The sequence below is a fragment of the Passer montanus genome, unplaced genomic scaffold, assembly GCF_014805655.1.
Source record: "Passer montanus isolate IOZ18808 unplaced genomic scaffold, ASM1480565v1 scaffold118, whole genome shotgun sequence".
NCBI lineage: Eukaryota > Metazoa > Chordata > Aves > Passeriformes > Passeridae > Passer > Passer montanus.
Window position 1 is genome coordinate 1,544,797 of NW_024358500.1, and position 15,612 is coordinate 1,560,408.

Genomic DNA, 15,612 nt, shown 5'->3' on the forward strand with positions numbered 1-15,612 from the left:
CATCAACACCACAAAAACAGTGGTAGAGGCACTTTTGGAGGATTTTAGTGACTCTCTGAGCACTCCCTCTCTTTTCCTCCCAGTTATTCCTGACAGAATTATTAATTAATAATTAATTGTTAATTATTTGGTTATTTAATTCCCCAGCTTTTTCCTCACAGCAAATTCATTTATTAAGGGAATCACAAGCAACACACGCTGGGGGCAAAGGTGGAGGGAGAAGGAGGAGGAAGAGGAGGAAGAGGATGAAGAAGAGGCCTGGCTACGGTGTGAAGTGCCACCACTGGAAGGCAAAGGGCCGGCGCTGGACGTTGGTGCCGCAGCGCACCTCGCCGAGGCTGCCGTGGTACGAGGCCACGTCCTCCAGGAAGCGGCAGCACAGCCCCAGCGGCTCCAGCAGCGCGCGGATCCGCCGCTCCAAGCAGCACTCGCCGCCCGCCACCGGGCCGAACGGCTTGGGGACGCCCAGGACCCTGCCCAGCACGATCATGGTGACCTGTGTGGTGACGCCAGGGGATGTTGGCATCAGAATGGGTTTCACTGAAGGGCCTGGGGGTGCCCCTAGGTCCCTGGCCAGGATGATCATGGTGACCTGCAGGCTGACACTGGCAGTGTTGGGACAGATGAAGCCAAAGGAAAGACACTGATCATCCTCCTCAGGACCGCTTTTTGCAGCTGCCCTTTCTCAGGATTCCAAATCCAACAGAATTCCCCCTTTTTATCATTAAAACATGCCTCACCCCTTGCAATTTCACCACTTTTTCTAAAAACCCCACTGCAAGCACCACAAAGCCACCAAGCTGTGTTAGACCTATGTTTATCCATCCCTGCCGGGATATATTTCCTTTTGCTCGACAGCTAGAGGGGGTTTTTTTTGGGAAAACTGTGGGGAAAATATACCTCTCAGCTTGCAATTTCACTGCTTTGAAAGGGTTTTGCCTCCAAACCCCAAAGCCACCAAGCTGTGTTAGACCCGTGTTTATCCTGGAGATATTTCCCTTTTCTAGACAGCTGCTTTTTCTTTTTCAGGAAAACTCTGGGGACTCATCCTGTCTGGTGTAGCTGTTTTTTGGGGAGGAGGCAAAGACAGGAACCCCCCATTACCGTGTTGGGGAAGTAGGGAACGGCTTTTCCCTGCTTGTCCAGCTTGAAGAGGGCTGGCAGGTCGATGATGTCCTCCTCCAGCAAGCCCAGCTCCTTCTTGAGGATATCCCTGTTCCAGTCGATGCAGCGCTGCAGAGGACGGAGCAGAGCAGAGATGGGCCCAAATTCCACCACTCCCTGTGGGGTTTGTGCCACGCGGGGTGGTCCCTGCCAGAAATGGGGGCTGTGACCCAGAGTGTGGGGATTACCTGCACGTACTGGTTCTGCTGCGCCAATTTTTTGGGAAAACTGTGGGGAAAATATGCCTCTCAGCTTGCAATTTCACTGCTTTGAAAGGGTTTTGCCTCCAAACCCCAAAGCCACCAAGCTGTGTTAGACCCGTGTTTATCCTGGAGATATTTCCCTTTTCTAGACAGCTGCTTTTTCTTTTTCAGGAAAACTCTGGGGACTCATCCTGTCTGGTGTAGCTGTTTTTTGGGGAGGAGGCAAAGACAGGAACCCCCCATTACCGTGTTGGGGAAGTAGGGAACGGCTTTTCCCTGCTTGTCCAGCTTGAAGAGGGCTGGCAGGTCGATGATGTCCTCCTCCAGCAAGCCCAGCTCCTTCTTGAGGATATCCCTGTTCCAGTCGATGCAGCGCTGCAGAGGACGGAGCAGAGCAGAGATGGGCCCAAATTCCACCACTCCCTGTGGGGTTTGTGCCACGCGGGGTGGTCCCTGCCAGAAATGGGGGCTGTGACCCAGAGTGTGGGGATTACCTGCACGTACTGGTTCTGCTGCGCCAGGACGTCGTTGGACAGCACCTTGTTGATGGTGACGCGCTTGGTGTCTGTCCCCGAGTACCCTAAACACAAAAAACGCCCTCAAAATGAAGCAGTGCTGGCAGGAGCCTGGCTTGAGGTGGGGTATAGAGGTGGAGAAAACCCAAAAAGCCAAAAAAAGCGCCCCAAATCCCAATTTCCTGAGGCTGGGGTGAAAGCTTGGGAAGCTGAAGGGAGGAAATCTCTGCTCATTGGAAAAGTCCTATCATCCATCCTCCTGCCCATGGGAATCAAGTGGATTTCTCCAGAGCGTCCCCCTCCATTAGGTCACCCCTGGTCTGGGGACAGCCGGGCTCCCACCAGAGGAACCCTTGGAGGTACAGAGACCTTCTCCCAACCCCATCATGGATCAAAATCACAACAAAATGGAAAAAACACAGTTTGGAGACCTTCTCCCAACCCTGCCACAGATCAAAACCACAATGGAATGGAAAAAACCCAATTCTAATATGGACAGGAGAGCTGCCAGTTGTCCTGCTCCGTGCTGGAGCTCCATATCCTTGGAGATACAGAGACCTTCTCCCAACCCCATCAGGGATTAAAACCACAATGAAAAGGACACCTGGTGCTAATCTGGGGGGACATGAGAGCTTCCAGTTGTCCCGCTCCGTGCTGGAGCTCTGCTGGCATTTCCAGAGGCTCCATCCCTGGCAGCAAACATCCCCTCCACGCAGAGACCCTTATCCCTCCCATCCCACTCATTTTCCCGAAATAGGGCCGGAGGAGGCCGGGGGCGGCGAGCAGGCATCCCGCTGAAGGACACCCAGCGGGGAAATGTCCCCGCGTGGCCCCGGCTGTGCCACTGAGCGCTGTCCCCTTGCCTTTGAACATGGTGGCTTCTCCCTGTCCCTCCTTCTGCTTCTCACGGAAGAGCCGGTAGCAGGCGGCCGGGCTGGCCAGCAGCATCCGGAATCGCTGCGGGAACACGGCCGGGTCAGCTGCGGCCCTGCAGCGCCCCAGGACTCGCTTCTGCAAAATCCCACCTGAAACTCTTCAAATCTGGAGTCTTTGCTGTTATCTAGTGCCTCGTTTAACCCGTGGAGGGTTTATGTGCCTAAATATTCCCTTTTTGAGACATCCAGGTCAAGGCTCAGTTTCCCTGAGTGAAAAATTTATGTGAGAAGCAGCCAAAGAGATGATAGAGTGAAGAGAAATGATCTGAGAATATATGGGCATAAATATTCCTCTCTTTTTGAGCATCCTGGTCAAGGCTCGGTTTCCCTGAGGGAAAAATGCGTGTCAGAAGCAGGGAAAACCATGATAGAGTGAAGAGAAATGATCTGAGAACACGTGGGCATAAATATTCCTTTTGTTTTTTTGAACCATTGTGATCAAAGCTTGGTTTCCCTGAGGGAAAAATCCATGTCAGAAGCAGGAAAAGTCACAAGAGAGGGAAGAAAAATGTTCTGAAAACCTCTGAGAGATGCTGAGCCACTGCAAACCCCCAGGAATCTTAAGGCTGGATTTTCTTGGATACCTTTGCAGCACCTTTTCCCTTCTATTTGTGTTCATTAACAGCCCAGCAAATCACTTTTTTTGTGCTCAGATATCTCATTTTGGGATGGGGAATGAAACCCAAGAAAACACTGGCTGGGGTGCCAAAGGAGGGAGCTCTGGGGTTTTCCCAGTGGGATTGGTGTCCTGGAGGAGGAACCCTGGGGCAGCACGGGGGGTCTGGGGGTACCTTTTTGTCAGAGGCTGGGACAAAGTTGACAAACTCGTTGATGTTGCCCACGGCCAGCCAGTCAGAGTAGAGCTCCACGGGGGCCTGGACGCGCTGGGCGTAGAGGAAATCCCGCACCAGCCTGGTCATCCTGCGGCCCGCGGATCTGGGGGAGAATTCCCATCAACATCTGCCTGGATTCTTGGGCTGGGGAGGTATTCCCATCAACATCTGCCTGGACACTCAGATTGAGGGGATGTTCCCATCAACATCTGCCTGGACACTCAGATTGAGGGGATGTTCCTATCAACATCTGCCTGGACACTCAGATTGAGGGGATGTTCCCATCAACATCTGCCTGGATCCTTGGATTGGGAGGGATGTTCCCATCAACATCTGCCTGGACCCTCAGATATAAATTGCCTCTGAGGTGGAGGAGCTGGGAGTCCCCACCCTGCGCAGGCAGTGTCTGACTGACTCAATTACCCCGATTTTGGTGGTATTTCAGGGCACCTGTTGAGGATCTGCTCCCAAATCCGTGTTTTTCCCAAATCTGTGTTTCCCCGTCTCTTACGTGGGGAAACTGCTGCCGATGAGGATCCTTCCCAAGGGATACTCCTTGCCAGCCACGGACACAGGCGGGCTGACCTCCACGTTCCCGAAGGAGTCCAGGCTGGCCGCGGCCTCGAAGAGCGGCTCCTTGTGCACGTAGCCAAAATCAGGGCCCTGGGAAAAAGGAAATGCCCTGAGTGCCCGCTGCTGCCGCGGTGTTATCCTCCTGCAGGGCGGGCGAGGACAGCGACAGCGAGGGGACAGGAAAGGGGACAGGAGAAAGGTCTCAGGGTCACGGAGCTGCAGGAATAGTTGGGACAGCCTGGGAGCAGAGCCCACACCTGGAGCCAGGGCCAGATCTCCTCTCATCCCACAGCCAAGGTTTAAATTAAGCCTTCTTTAAGCATTCACATTAAGCAAGACCAGATCTCCTCTGTTCTCCCACAGCCAAGGTTTAAATGTCCACATTAAGTCAAGGTTTAAGTGTCTACATTAAGATCTCCTCTGTTTTCTCTACCCAAGGTTTAAATGTTCACATTAAGCCAAGGTTTAAGTGTCTACATTAAGATCTCCTCTGTTCTCTCTACCCAAAGTTTAAATGTGCACATTAAGCCAAGGTTTAAGTGTCTACATTAAGCCAAGGTTTAAGTGTCCACATTAAGCAGGACCAGATCTCCTCTGTTCTCCTCAGCCAAGTTTTAAGTGTCTACATTGAGCCAGGCCAGATCTCCTCTGTTCTCTCTAGCCAAGGTTTAAATGTGCACATTAAGCCAAGGTTTAAGTGTCTACATTAAGCCAAGGTTTAAGTGTCCACATTAAGCTAATTAAGCAGCCCTGAGCCAAGTTCCTGGCTGGCTCTGGGAGGGAAGTGAACTCCAGCCCCTGAGGGTGACTCTGCCCTGGGCTAAGAGCCACCCCAAGGGCTGCACGGCACTTAAATCCCACTTAAGGCCTGATTTCCAGGATTTACCATATCTGGGTTTGGAGGAGCTGTGGTGCAGGGGTAATTAGTGCTGGGCTCTGTGTGCCAAGGCCCGAGGGAGCGTTAAAAATGGCAAAACCGTTTAAAATGGCAAAATCAGCAGGGATGGGACCAAAATCCCACTTTTCCCGCTCTCCGGTTGGAGTCGACGCAGGCCTGGAGCACACGGCAGCCCCTGGGATGAGATCAGGTGTCCGTGAGGTTTGAGTTAAATCCCAGTCACTTATCAGGGCTGGGTTTCCATGGGGATAACCCAAATATACAGGTCAGGAAAAGTGAGCAGGGAGAGCTGGGGTGCTTCCACACAGAAATTCTCTTTTTAAACCAAGGCTGTTTGGAGACGCTGGGGTAGAGGGAGCACAGCTTTCCCAGAGGCTTCCTGTGCAATTTTGGGGTGCATTTTTGGGGGATGGCCAGGATCAGGTCCCTTTTTCTCTGGGTGCTGAGGGAGGGCCTGAGCACAAACCACCTGCTCCTGACTAATTTCAGTTTAATAAAACCATGGAGCCCGCCCGGTTTCAACTGTCAGGGCTTTGGTTCATCCCAGGTTTGCAGGTCATCCAAGTCCTATCAGTTCCACACTGATTTTGAGGGGATAATTCCCTCCCGTCTCCTTTTTCCCTGGCATGGGTTTCCAGGGGCTCAGGACTTGACCTGTGCCCGTGGCGTCGGGCTAAGTATTCCTAGCTGGAAAATGAGATTGGAAAGGTCGGGCTGGGGATTAGGGTAGGCTTCAAAGCAGAAATTGGAGGATAATGCGTTAGCAGCTCCCAAGGCTGAAATTGCTGCCCTAAATACGAGGCAGAGCAATTCCTAAAGAGGGCAGATCCACGCGGCCGCCCGGCGGATTCGCTGGCTGGGACTGGATGTTCCCATGCCAGGCATGAGAAATGATGGATTTCCGTGCTCCCCAAAGCCCCCAGCCTTCCCCAAAGGGACAAAAACTGGGATTTGTCCTCGTCTCCTGTTCCTGCTGGGGCTGAGGCGGCTCCAGTGCCTGGCTGGGAGTTGGGGACAGCGACTCCATGGCTCCCTGGGGTGTCCTGCCCTTCCCCCGTGGAGTGTCTCCAAGGAATTGCCCAATCCAGCTTTTTCCATGCTGGGATCTCCCAAAATGCCCCATCCCAGGCTTGCCCTGGCCCTTTTCCTCAGCCAAGGAGCCCACAGGGATGTTCCTGGTGCTGGCTGCATCCCGTTCTCCTCCGAGGAAGCAAACTGACCTTCTCCTGCTCGGAAGGTGCCGGATATTCCCAGGCACGGAGGAGTAAAGGAAAAAGGGGTGCCGGCTCCTCCCTTCCCCCTGGGCCAGAGGATTCCCAGAGGGCTGGGATTGGGTGAGGCTGGATGAGGATGAGGGGTGAGGCTGGAGGTGGGTGGGAAGGAATCTCCACCCAGAGCTGCTCTGCTCTCATCTTCCAGGCAATTCCATGCATGGAGCCAAGGGCAGGGAGGATTTGGGAAATGGGAACGTGGGCTGGGCATGACCCCGGGAGCTGCTCCACAGGGAACACAGGCAACCTTCTCTCACCAGCAGCTCCTTGATGGGGAGTTGCTCCATCCCTCTCTGCCGAGGGGAGTCCAGCACCACTGGGAAGCTCTTGTGGGGAGCCTGGGTGTAGCCGAGCTTGATCTCATCCTGAGGAAGGGAGGAAATCCCACCTGGGGCACTGGCGGGGAAGGGTTTTCCCAGTTTTTGGAGCCCCCCTACCTGCATCCAGCGGTCCCCGCGGTTGATGTAGCCGAAGCAAACCTTCAGCTTGCAGCCAGCCTTGGCCACCAGGCTCTGGATCTCCTTGGTGAACAGGTAGTTGTCCTTCATGCTGGAGGAAAGGGTAGAAAGGATGGGAAGGATGGAAATTCCCTGTTCCCAGCCTGGCCCCAGGGCTGGCAGGGCTGGGGAAGCACCACCTGTACCTGCACACCAAGAGGTTCACCGGGGCCAGCGTGTTGGGGGTCATGATCCACGGTGCCACCCGGAACACCACGGTGTCCGTGAAGATCGGCGAGTGGGGGATGCCCTGGGGGAGCCAAGCAGAAATCAGGGACATTCCCCACACCATTCCCCCCAGACACTTTCCCCTGAGGCCACTTTTGGGATTGGTTAATGGGATCGCTCTCCATTCCGGCACCATCCCGATCTGCTGGGTGCAGCCTCCCATCTGCCCCATTCCTGGGAGTTCCCGGAGTTCCTGGGCATTCCCGACCTCAGCCAGCGGCTCCAGGAGGCTGACGTGGATGGACACCAGGCCAGAGAAGGTCTCGCTGGGGAAGCACAGCCCCTCCATGAAGAAGTGGAGCTCGGCGGCCCCGCCGGGGTAGGGCACGGCGTGGAACAGCTTCCTGCGGCCCAGCACCTGCACGTAGCGCTGCCCGAAGAAGGGATCTGAGGGAACAGGAAAGCCCCAGTTTTACTGGGATTTCTGCCTGTTTCCTTGAGATTCCCACCTGTTTCCTCGGGATTCACTCCTGTTTCCTTGGGATTCCTGCCTGTTTGTTTTCTCAGGATTCCTGCCTGTTTGTTTCCTCGGGATTCCTGCCTCTTTCCTCAGGATTCCCACCTCTTTCCTTGGGATTCCCACCTCTTTCCTCGGGATTCTGGCCAAACAAACGTTATTTATGTTGAAATCCTCCTTTTCTCAAAACCACACCAGGCTACTTGCTGCCACCCCTTTGCCGAGTGATTTGTGCCGCCCTTCCTCTTCTTGTCCATCCCCAGAGTTTTTCACAGGATGGAAGAGAGGGGAAAATGGGGAAGGGATGTTGGGGGCATGGTCTGAGGAGCGTGGAGAGGACAAAGTCAGAGATGAGAAGGAAGGGGCTTGTGGGGACCTCAAAATCATCAGGGGGGAGGAGGAGGAAGATGAATCAGGGGAAAAGGAGGAAAAGGAAGAGGAGGAAAGGAAGGAAGAAGATGAGGAAGAGGGGAAGAGGAAGAAGGGGAAAAGGAGAAAAGGGGAAAGGGGAAAAGGGGAAAAGGGGAAAAGGGGAAAAGGGGAAAAGGAGAAAAGGAAGATGGGGCAGAGGAGAAAGGGGCAGAGGAAGAACAGGAAGAGGAAGAAGGGGCAGAAAAGGAAGGGAGAGAGATGGAAGGGGAAGAGGAGAAAGAGGAAGAAGAGAGAAAGGAGAAAGGGGAACATGAGGAAGGGGCAGAGGAGGAAGAGGCAGAACAGGAGGTGAGGAAGGTCTTACTCTGCACATGGAAGACCCCAACTTTGTCAGCATCACTGACAGAAATGGAGAGGACGATTTCGTAGCCCCGGGGCAGGCGCTGGGGCCCCTCTGTCCTCAGCACCATCTGAGCCATGTCCACCAAATCTGGGAGCAAAAGAAGCAAATCGGGTGGGGTTCTCCATGTTCCCTCCCGGGGTTTGGATCTCCTTCCCGAGACACCTGTTCTTGCCTCGCCACCAGCCCGGGCACCCTGGCAAACCAGAGCTGGTGACTCAAATGCCGTTTTCCTTCTCCCTGCCCTCCCTGGCACGCCGGGCCGTGACCTCGGAGCGCCGCCGGGCCTGGCTCCGCGTGGGTTGGGTTTTCCAGGAACGGGTGGGTGGATTCCTGGCTGCCAGCCTCACGCCTCACCCCGTGCTCCACTCACCTGCGTGGAGCATCCCCGGCCCGCGCCGTGCCAGCCCTGGGACCTCAGCCCTCCCCCGGGCCAGCCGCCGTGCCCTGCCTGGCTCCAGTGGGTTGGCGCGGCGTTAATTCCACAGAAATTCCCACGTGGGAAGCTTGCTCAGCAGCTGGTGGCGAGCAGCTGGTTCCTAGGCTGGAGCTGGGGCTGGGTCCCTCTCAGGAAAGGTCACAGAGAGGGGACAATGGGGATTTTGGGGACAGGGCATTTGGGGAGCCGTTACCTTCCCTGTTGAACACCTGCTCGCTGTCGCAGTCGGAGGGCGGGATGAAGGGGAAATCCTTGTCACAGCTGACCAGCAGGATGGCCCCGTGTCCCTCTGGTCCCCAGGCCCAGCTCGCCTAAAGCATCCCTGGGGCTCAGTGGGCTCAGCACCCACCGATCCCGTGGATTTTCCGTGGGTGGGGGAGGCTGGGTACCTTATTGGGGCTGTTCTTTTCCACCACTCCATCCCGATCCGCGTCCACGTCCAGGGAGATCCCTGTGGGGACAGAGCCGCCTCATCCCCGGGCACGGCGAGGGGATCGGGTGCCAAACCCCCGGAGCCAGCAGACCTGGGTTTGCTGTCCCCATCCCTGCCCCTGCATCCAGGGGATGGGGGTGGACTCCCGGAGCTCTCGACTCACCGACACCGGTGAGGAACACTCCGGCTTGGTTGATGGGCTTCCCTCCCTCTGCGTAAAAGCTGACGGTGACCTGCAAACCCGAACCCCTCACTGGGGCAGGCTGTCCTCCCTCATGGAGGTCCCGCTCCCGGGATCCCGCTCCTCACCTTGTTGTCGTTGACCTCGGAGCTGGCCCGGCTCATGCTGAACCTCAGCACCGTCCCCTCGTCCAGCGGCCACCGCGCGCCAGCGCCGGACACGGCCTCGGGCTCGGCGCGGCCGCGGAACAGCACGTCCACGCTGACCCCCTCCGTGTGCTTCACGCCAAAGGCCACGGCCCCGGCGGGGGCCGCCCTGCCAGAAACACCCGGAATTCTCAGGGATGTGCGGGGTCAGTGCGGCGTTCCCACCGGGATTCATTCCACTGCCCCGAGCGCGGCCAAGAGCGGGCACGCCGGCGTCTCCACCTCACCGCCGGCACCTTCCTGCCCTGCTCCTGCCTGGGAACTGGGATTTGCCCCGGTTTAGGCCTGGCTTAGCCTCATGAGGGTTTGCAGCCATCGCTGTGGGTAAGGATCTGTAATAATCCCAACCAACCTGGGCTCGCACTTCCATGGAGAAATCCCTGTTCCTTTTCCACATGGTGTTTAACGGCTCCTCCAAACACTGTGGCCATCCCCCCGGGAGGCTTTTCCATGGGAAACTCTCATTTTGGGGGCATTTTATCCAGTCCCAAAGCTGTCAGTGCTGCCCTGCTCCCAGTCCGATGTGCCCTTGCTCTTCCCCTCTCCTGGCTCCTTTTCCCGAATTTCCCTGCCTTTCCAGGTTATTATTTTTGGGTCTTTGCCCCGACACCCGAGACCTCGTGTTGATCAGGTTTCTTGGATGCCGCCAGCCCCACCAAACCCGCACCCTTGGCGAGGGGGGAGGAAATCCGAGTGCTCCTTTGCTCCCGCCTGGGTGTTCCTTAAATCCTTCAATTGCTTTTAATTACACATGGAAAAACTCGTTTGGTTTCCTGGTTCCTTGGATCTGGGGATCCCGCTGGGAAGGGATTTGGCCTGGAGAGGAGCCAGGGGAGCTGGAGCTGCGCTGCTTGGCTTGAATATCGAGGCTGGGATTTGCAACAGCAGCACTGACCAGAATCGAGCCTGGAATGAGCTTTTCACCTTTTTCCCTTTTATCTTGAAGTTCAGCATTGGGTTTGTTTTAGGGAAGTGGGGTTGGTGCTGTGGGGATTTCCCACTTTCCCAAGGTTTTGGTCAAGAGGTTTTGTGTTCTTCCCTCACTTTGCAGTCCCTCCCCGGGCTCCTGCTCGTCCCTCTGCTCTCCTCACCTCCTCGAGGTGCCGTGGATCTGCTGAGCCCAGCGGGTCAGACCCACCCTGGGCTGGGGTAAATAGAGGCTGTTCAAAGCTTTCCAGGGATTCGTGCAGCTCTGCAAAGTCTGGGAAGGGGTTTGCCCACAAATTGCATCAAAACAGTGTCGGGGCTCTGGGGTTTGGGAAAGCAGAGGGAAAACGAAGAGCAGGGATTCCCAGAGGGATAAACAGGAGGGAAAGATGGGGAGGAAGGTGAAGGTGGAGGAGGAAAGGAAGTTTTGGGGGTCTCACTCATCTGTGGACATCAGTGTGGCTGCCCAGCAGCTGTGGGGTTTGGGAAAGCAGGAGGAAAAAGGAGGAGCAGGGATTCCCAGAGGGAAAAATGGGGAAAAAGCAAGGACAAAGGTGGAGGAGGGAAGGAAATTTTTGGGGTCCCTCTCACCTGTGGACATTGGCATGGATGTGCCTGCCCAGCAGCTGTGGGGTTTGGGAAAACAGGAGGGAAACAGAGGAGCAGGGATTTGCAGAAGGAAAATGAGGAGCAGGGGTTCCCAAAGGGAACAACAGGGTTGAAAGGTGTGCAGAAAGGTGGAGGAGGAGGAAAGGAGATTTTGTGGGGGTCCCTCTCACCATGGACATCAGTGTGGGTGAGGGTGTGGCCGCCCAGCAGCTGTGGGGTTTGGGAAAGCCGGAGGAGAAACGAGGAGCAGGGATTTGTAGGAGGGAAAACGAGGAGCAGGGATTTGCAGAAGGAAAAGCAGGAGGGAAGGAGGAGGAGGAGGAAGGGAAGTTTTGGGGTCCCTCTCACCCGAAGACGTCGGCGCGGACGTGGCCGCCCAGCACGCACAGGGCCTCGATGCGGTTCCCGTGCTGCAGCCGCAGCGTGCGGGGCTCCCCCGGCATCTCCCCGGCCATGGGCACCGGCACCGGCACCGGGAGCTGCCCCGGGAGCTGCCCCGCGGAGCCCTCGCGGCCGCTGCTGCTCCTTCCCCCGGGCCTGCCGCCCTCCTCCTCCTCCTCCTCCTCGCGGGGCTGGGATGGCACCGGGAGCGAGGGGGCGGCTGGGCTGGACCCGTGAGACCTTGAAAGTGATCCGGGGAGGGAGGGACAGGGGGACAGGGATGGACAGCGAGGGAGGGACAGCGAGGGATGGACAGAGATGGGCAGGGAGGGAGGGATGGACAGGGCTGGATGGACAGAGATGGACAGGGAGGGAGGGAGGGCAGCTGGCCCCAGCCCTGGGCAAGGAGCTCCCCCAGCTGTCCCCAGTCCCAGTCCGTCCTCACCTCCCTGACCCCAGCCTGGGATCCCCAACGCGGATTTGCGGCATTTTGGGACCTGGCCGCATCCCCTGGGTGCATTTCCCCTTCTCCTTCTGCTCTCTAGGGAAAATCCCCGCCTGCTCCCGCTTTCCCAGCCCTGAGGCAAGAGCAGAACTCTCCTTTTTTTTCATCCCTGCTAATTTTCAAAGGGAAGATGAGGAGCAGTGGCTGCTGAAGGGAGCTCGGAGCTGGTTTTGCCCCCCGGGGCCGCTCCGGAGCGGTTCCCGCCCACGCGGGGTTTGCATCGTTCGTGAACACCCAGCTAAATATTCATTTTCCAGCCCAAACTGCTGCCCCAGATTCGGGAAGCCACAAGCAATTAGCGAGCAGCAGCAGAGCTCAGGTGGATGTTCCTCCTTTCCATCCCTCTCGGGCTTCCCTTTTCCAGCCCCGGCTTCCCCCCGTGGGGATGGAGTCCCTGGGATTTTTAGGGGTCGTCTCCACGCTGCCATTCCCCATGGAAAAATGGGGAATGGGGTGGGATTTAAAGCCCTTCCAGCCCAAATCATTCCGGGATTGTGCTGAGGAATATCCTGGATGGATATCCAGGCCAGGAGCTGGGATGTTCAGGGCTAGCTCCACGTGGGAATCTGATCTAAATTGGGATGATTTCATCGGAATTGGGATAATTTCCATTGGAATTGAGGGGTGGGAAGGGCTGGGGGATGAATATTCCTGGATTTTTTTAGGGATCATCCTCCCCCTGGAATCCCCCCATGGAAAAAAGGGGGAATGGGATGGGATTTAAAGCCTTTCCAGCCCAAATAATTCCGGGATTGTGCTGAGGAATATCCCGGATGAGCATCCGGGCCAGGAGCTGGGAGTTCAGGGCTGGGGAAATAGGGAATCTGAGTTAATCGGGATAATTTCCACTGGAATTGGGATAATTTCATGGGAATTCGGTTTTTCCATGGATCTGTCCCGCGGCTGTGCCGGGACCGGGAAGGATCCCGGTTTATCCCTGGATCTGTCTCGCCGTTTCCCGGTGAATCCGAGCCGCTCCGAGAATTCCCGGGGGTTTTTAGAGCTCAGACCGGACCGGGAGCTGCTCTGCCCGGGCAGCGCTGCCCGCCCGGATTCCCAGGAGCTGGGAGCAGATCCCAGCCTGGACTTTGGGAGCGCTCCATTCCCGAGGTTTTCCCGGGGCTGGAGCTCGGCATTTGCCCTCCCCGGGTGCCCGTCGGGGCTCCGGGGTCGTTCTGGCTCCGCGCTGCAGGCTCGGAATTCCGGGGAGTGGGAGGGGAATGTTCCCCGGCGGCTCCGGGCCGACCTTCCGCCCTCGGGAGGTGCCAACAGGTGCCCGTGCCCGGCCGGGCGCTGCCCGCGCCTGCCCGGAGTTCGGGAATTCGGGAATTCGGGGTGGAGGCGCTGGGGCAGAGCCGGGGCCGCGCTGGGGCTGAGCGGGACATCTGTGGGGCAGGGCGGGAGGTTTGTGGGGCAGGGCTGGGGCACAGCCGGGGCCCGGCTCCAGCCGCAGGGAAAATTGCTGTTCTGCTTTTCCGGGACGCTTCGCTCTGGGATCGGCAGCTCCGGAGCCTCCTGCGGGCAGCCGCCTTTCTTTGGGGCAGAGGAAGGGACGGAGCGGGTTTTGGGGTGCTTGGGCACTCCGGGTGTTTTCCACGCTTCCCACCAACCCAAATTCTGGGTTTTACCAGAATTTTTTCCGCCCCGAACCTGCCTGCTGCTCTTTTTCCCTTGCTCCCAGGTGGGATGGGAGATGCGAGTCTTCCCTGCCTGCCTGGGATGCTGCAGCCAAAAGAAAACATAAAGAAACCCTAAAAAAATCTAAAGAAAATCTAAAGGAAACCCTTGAGGAGCCCCAAGCCCTGCCGAGCCCGGCGGGGTTTGATAACTGGTTCGATGTCTCGCCCTGCGCAGGTAATTAGGCTGACACGGCTCGTAAAGGCTCCTGCCTGCAATTCTGCATGCGGGGTAATTAACCAGCTGTAATTAACGAGCTGTAATTATCGGCTTAGGAAGATTATCGAACTTTCCTTGGCAGAGTGGTGCTGCAGGATGGGCGAGGAGCAACGCCCCGGAGGGATCCGGCTGTTCCTGGGGTTCCTGGGGGCGTTCGGGGGGGCTTGGGACGGGCTGGGATTGGGGAAAAGGGGCTGGGATTGGGGAAAAGGGATTGGGGAAAAGACTCTGGGATTGGGGAATGGAAGAGTCTGGGACTGGGGGAAAGCCAAAGGCACCCCCGGAGCAGGCTGCCCAGGCTCCCTGGTGTGAGGGACAGGCGGGATCTGTCTGTCATGTGCCACTTTCCCAGGACAGGCTGTAATTAGGGAGAAGCGCTGAGCTCCGGCCGGGCCGGGTGGCTCCAAGCCCTCCTGTCCCCGAGCACGGCACGTCGGAGCCGCTGGCAGCTGCAGGAGGAAGAGGAGGGAGCGCAGGTTCCACCCAAAACCTGCCGGTGCTCGGGGCCGGGCGAGATCCGCAGCGGCTCGGAACGGGCCGGGACTGAGCTGCAAAACCCACCCGGCCCTGGAGGTCTGGGCTCTCCGTGCCCAGGGCTGCGACCCCGCTGGATTTTGGGGAGCACAGCCGTCCCAGCTCACACTCTGCTCCTGGCAGTGCTGAGCTCCCCTCCCTGCAGATCACAGAGTGCCCCAATCCCGCTGTCCCAGCCCCAGGAGTGCTCCTGTCCATCCCAGGAGTACTCCTGTCCATCCCAGGAGTGCTCCTGTCCATCCCAGGAGTGCTCCTGTCCATCCCAGGAGTGCTCCTGTCCATCCCCGGGAGTGCTCCTGTCCATCCCCAGGAGTGCTCCTGTCCATTCCCAGATGTGCTCCTGTCCCAGCCCCAGGTGTACTCCTGTCCATCCCCAGGAGTGCTCCTGTCCATCCCAGGAGTGCTCCTGTCCATCCCAGGAGTGCTCCTGTCCATCCCAGGAGAGCTCCTGTCCATCCCCAGGAGTGCTCCTGTCCATCCCAGGAGTGCTCCTGTCCATCCCAGGAGTGCTCCTGTCCATCCCAGATGTGCTCCTGTCCATCCCAGGTGTGCTCCTGTCCATCCCAGGAGTGCTCCTGTCCATCCCTCGGCCCAAACCAGCCGAGCAGGCTCGGGGCACGGCCCCAGCCCCTGCCCAGTACAAACCAGTGCAACCAGCAGCCTCCAGTGGGGAGCCCGGCCCTCTGGGGCCACTCCACCATTCCAGCTCCCATTCCAGGGATCCACCAGGGCTGGTGCTTCCAGGAAGACCTGGAGAGCCAACACCATTCCCAGCAGGAGTTTGGGTGGTGCTGGGCTGTGGAAAATGGGTTCTTATCCAAAATCTCCAGTGAGTGAAGCCTGGGAGAGCCTGGAAATGCCACCAGCATTCCCTGCTGGAGCATCCTGGCTGCTCCTCCAGGCTCCTCCAATTCCTGAAGCTGTTCTGGGGTGTGAGACACGGAGCTGGGGGTGGGTGCTGCAGTTTTAAGTAGGAGGGAGCCCTTTCCCTGTTCTTTCCTGGAGCCAGGCTGGGCTCATCCCAGCAGTTTGATCCCACAGGGAATTCCCTGCTCCAGCAGCTGAGGACGTGCAGCTCGGTGCAGGGCTGGCTTTGGCTCCTCTGGGCTCTGCCCGGCTCCCCTGGGCCTTTTCCTGCTGCTCCCCACAGGGGTT

General features: G+C 57.5%; 1 protein-coding gene across 1 annotated transcript; it reads right to left on the reverse strand.

The window, feature by feature from the left end:
• Positions 1-166: 166 nt before the first annotated feature.
• On the reverse strand, positions 167-11,692 carry PADI2 (peptidyl arginine deiminase 2). Its single transcript, XM_039697490.1, has 16 exons — positions 11,490-11,692; positions 9,528-9,714; positions 9,382-9,451; positions 9,175-9,236; positions 8,979-9,096; positions 8,311-8,436; positions 7,326-7,504; positions 7,036-7,139; positions 6,830-6,941; positions 6,650-6,757; positions 4,162-4,313; positions 3,609-3,753; positions 2,746-2,839; positions 1,862-1,947; positions 1,614-1,742; positions 167-496 (listed from the first exon to the last, which is right to left on the reverse strand). The coding sequence occupies exons 1-16, from the start codon at positions 11,594-11,596 to the stop codon at positions 263-265; spliced, it is 2,013 nt and encodes a 670-aa protein (XP_039553424.1). The 5' UTR covers positions 11,597-11,692; the 3' UTR covers positions 167-262.
• Between the last annotated feature and the right edge of the window lie 3,920 nt (positions 11,693-15,612).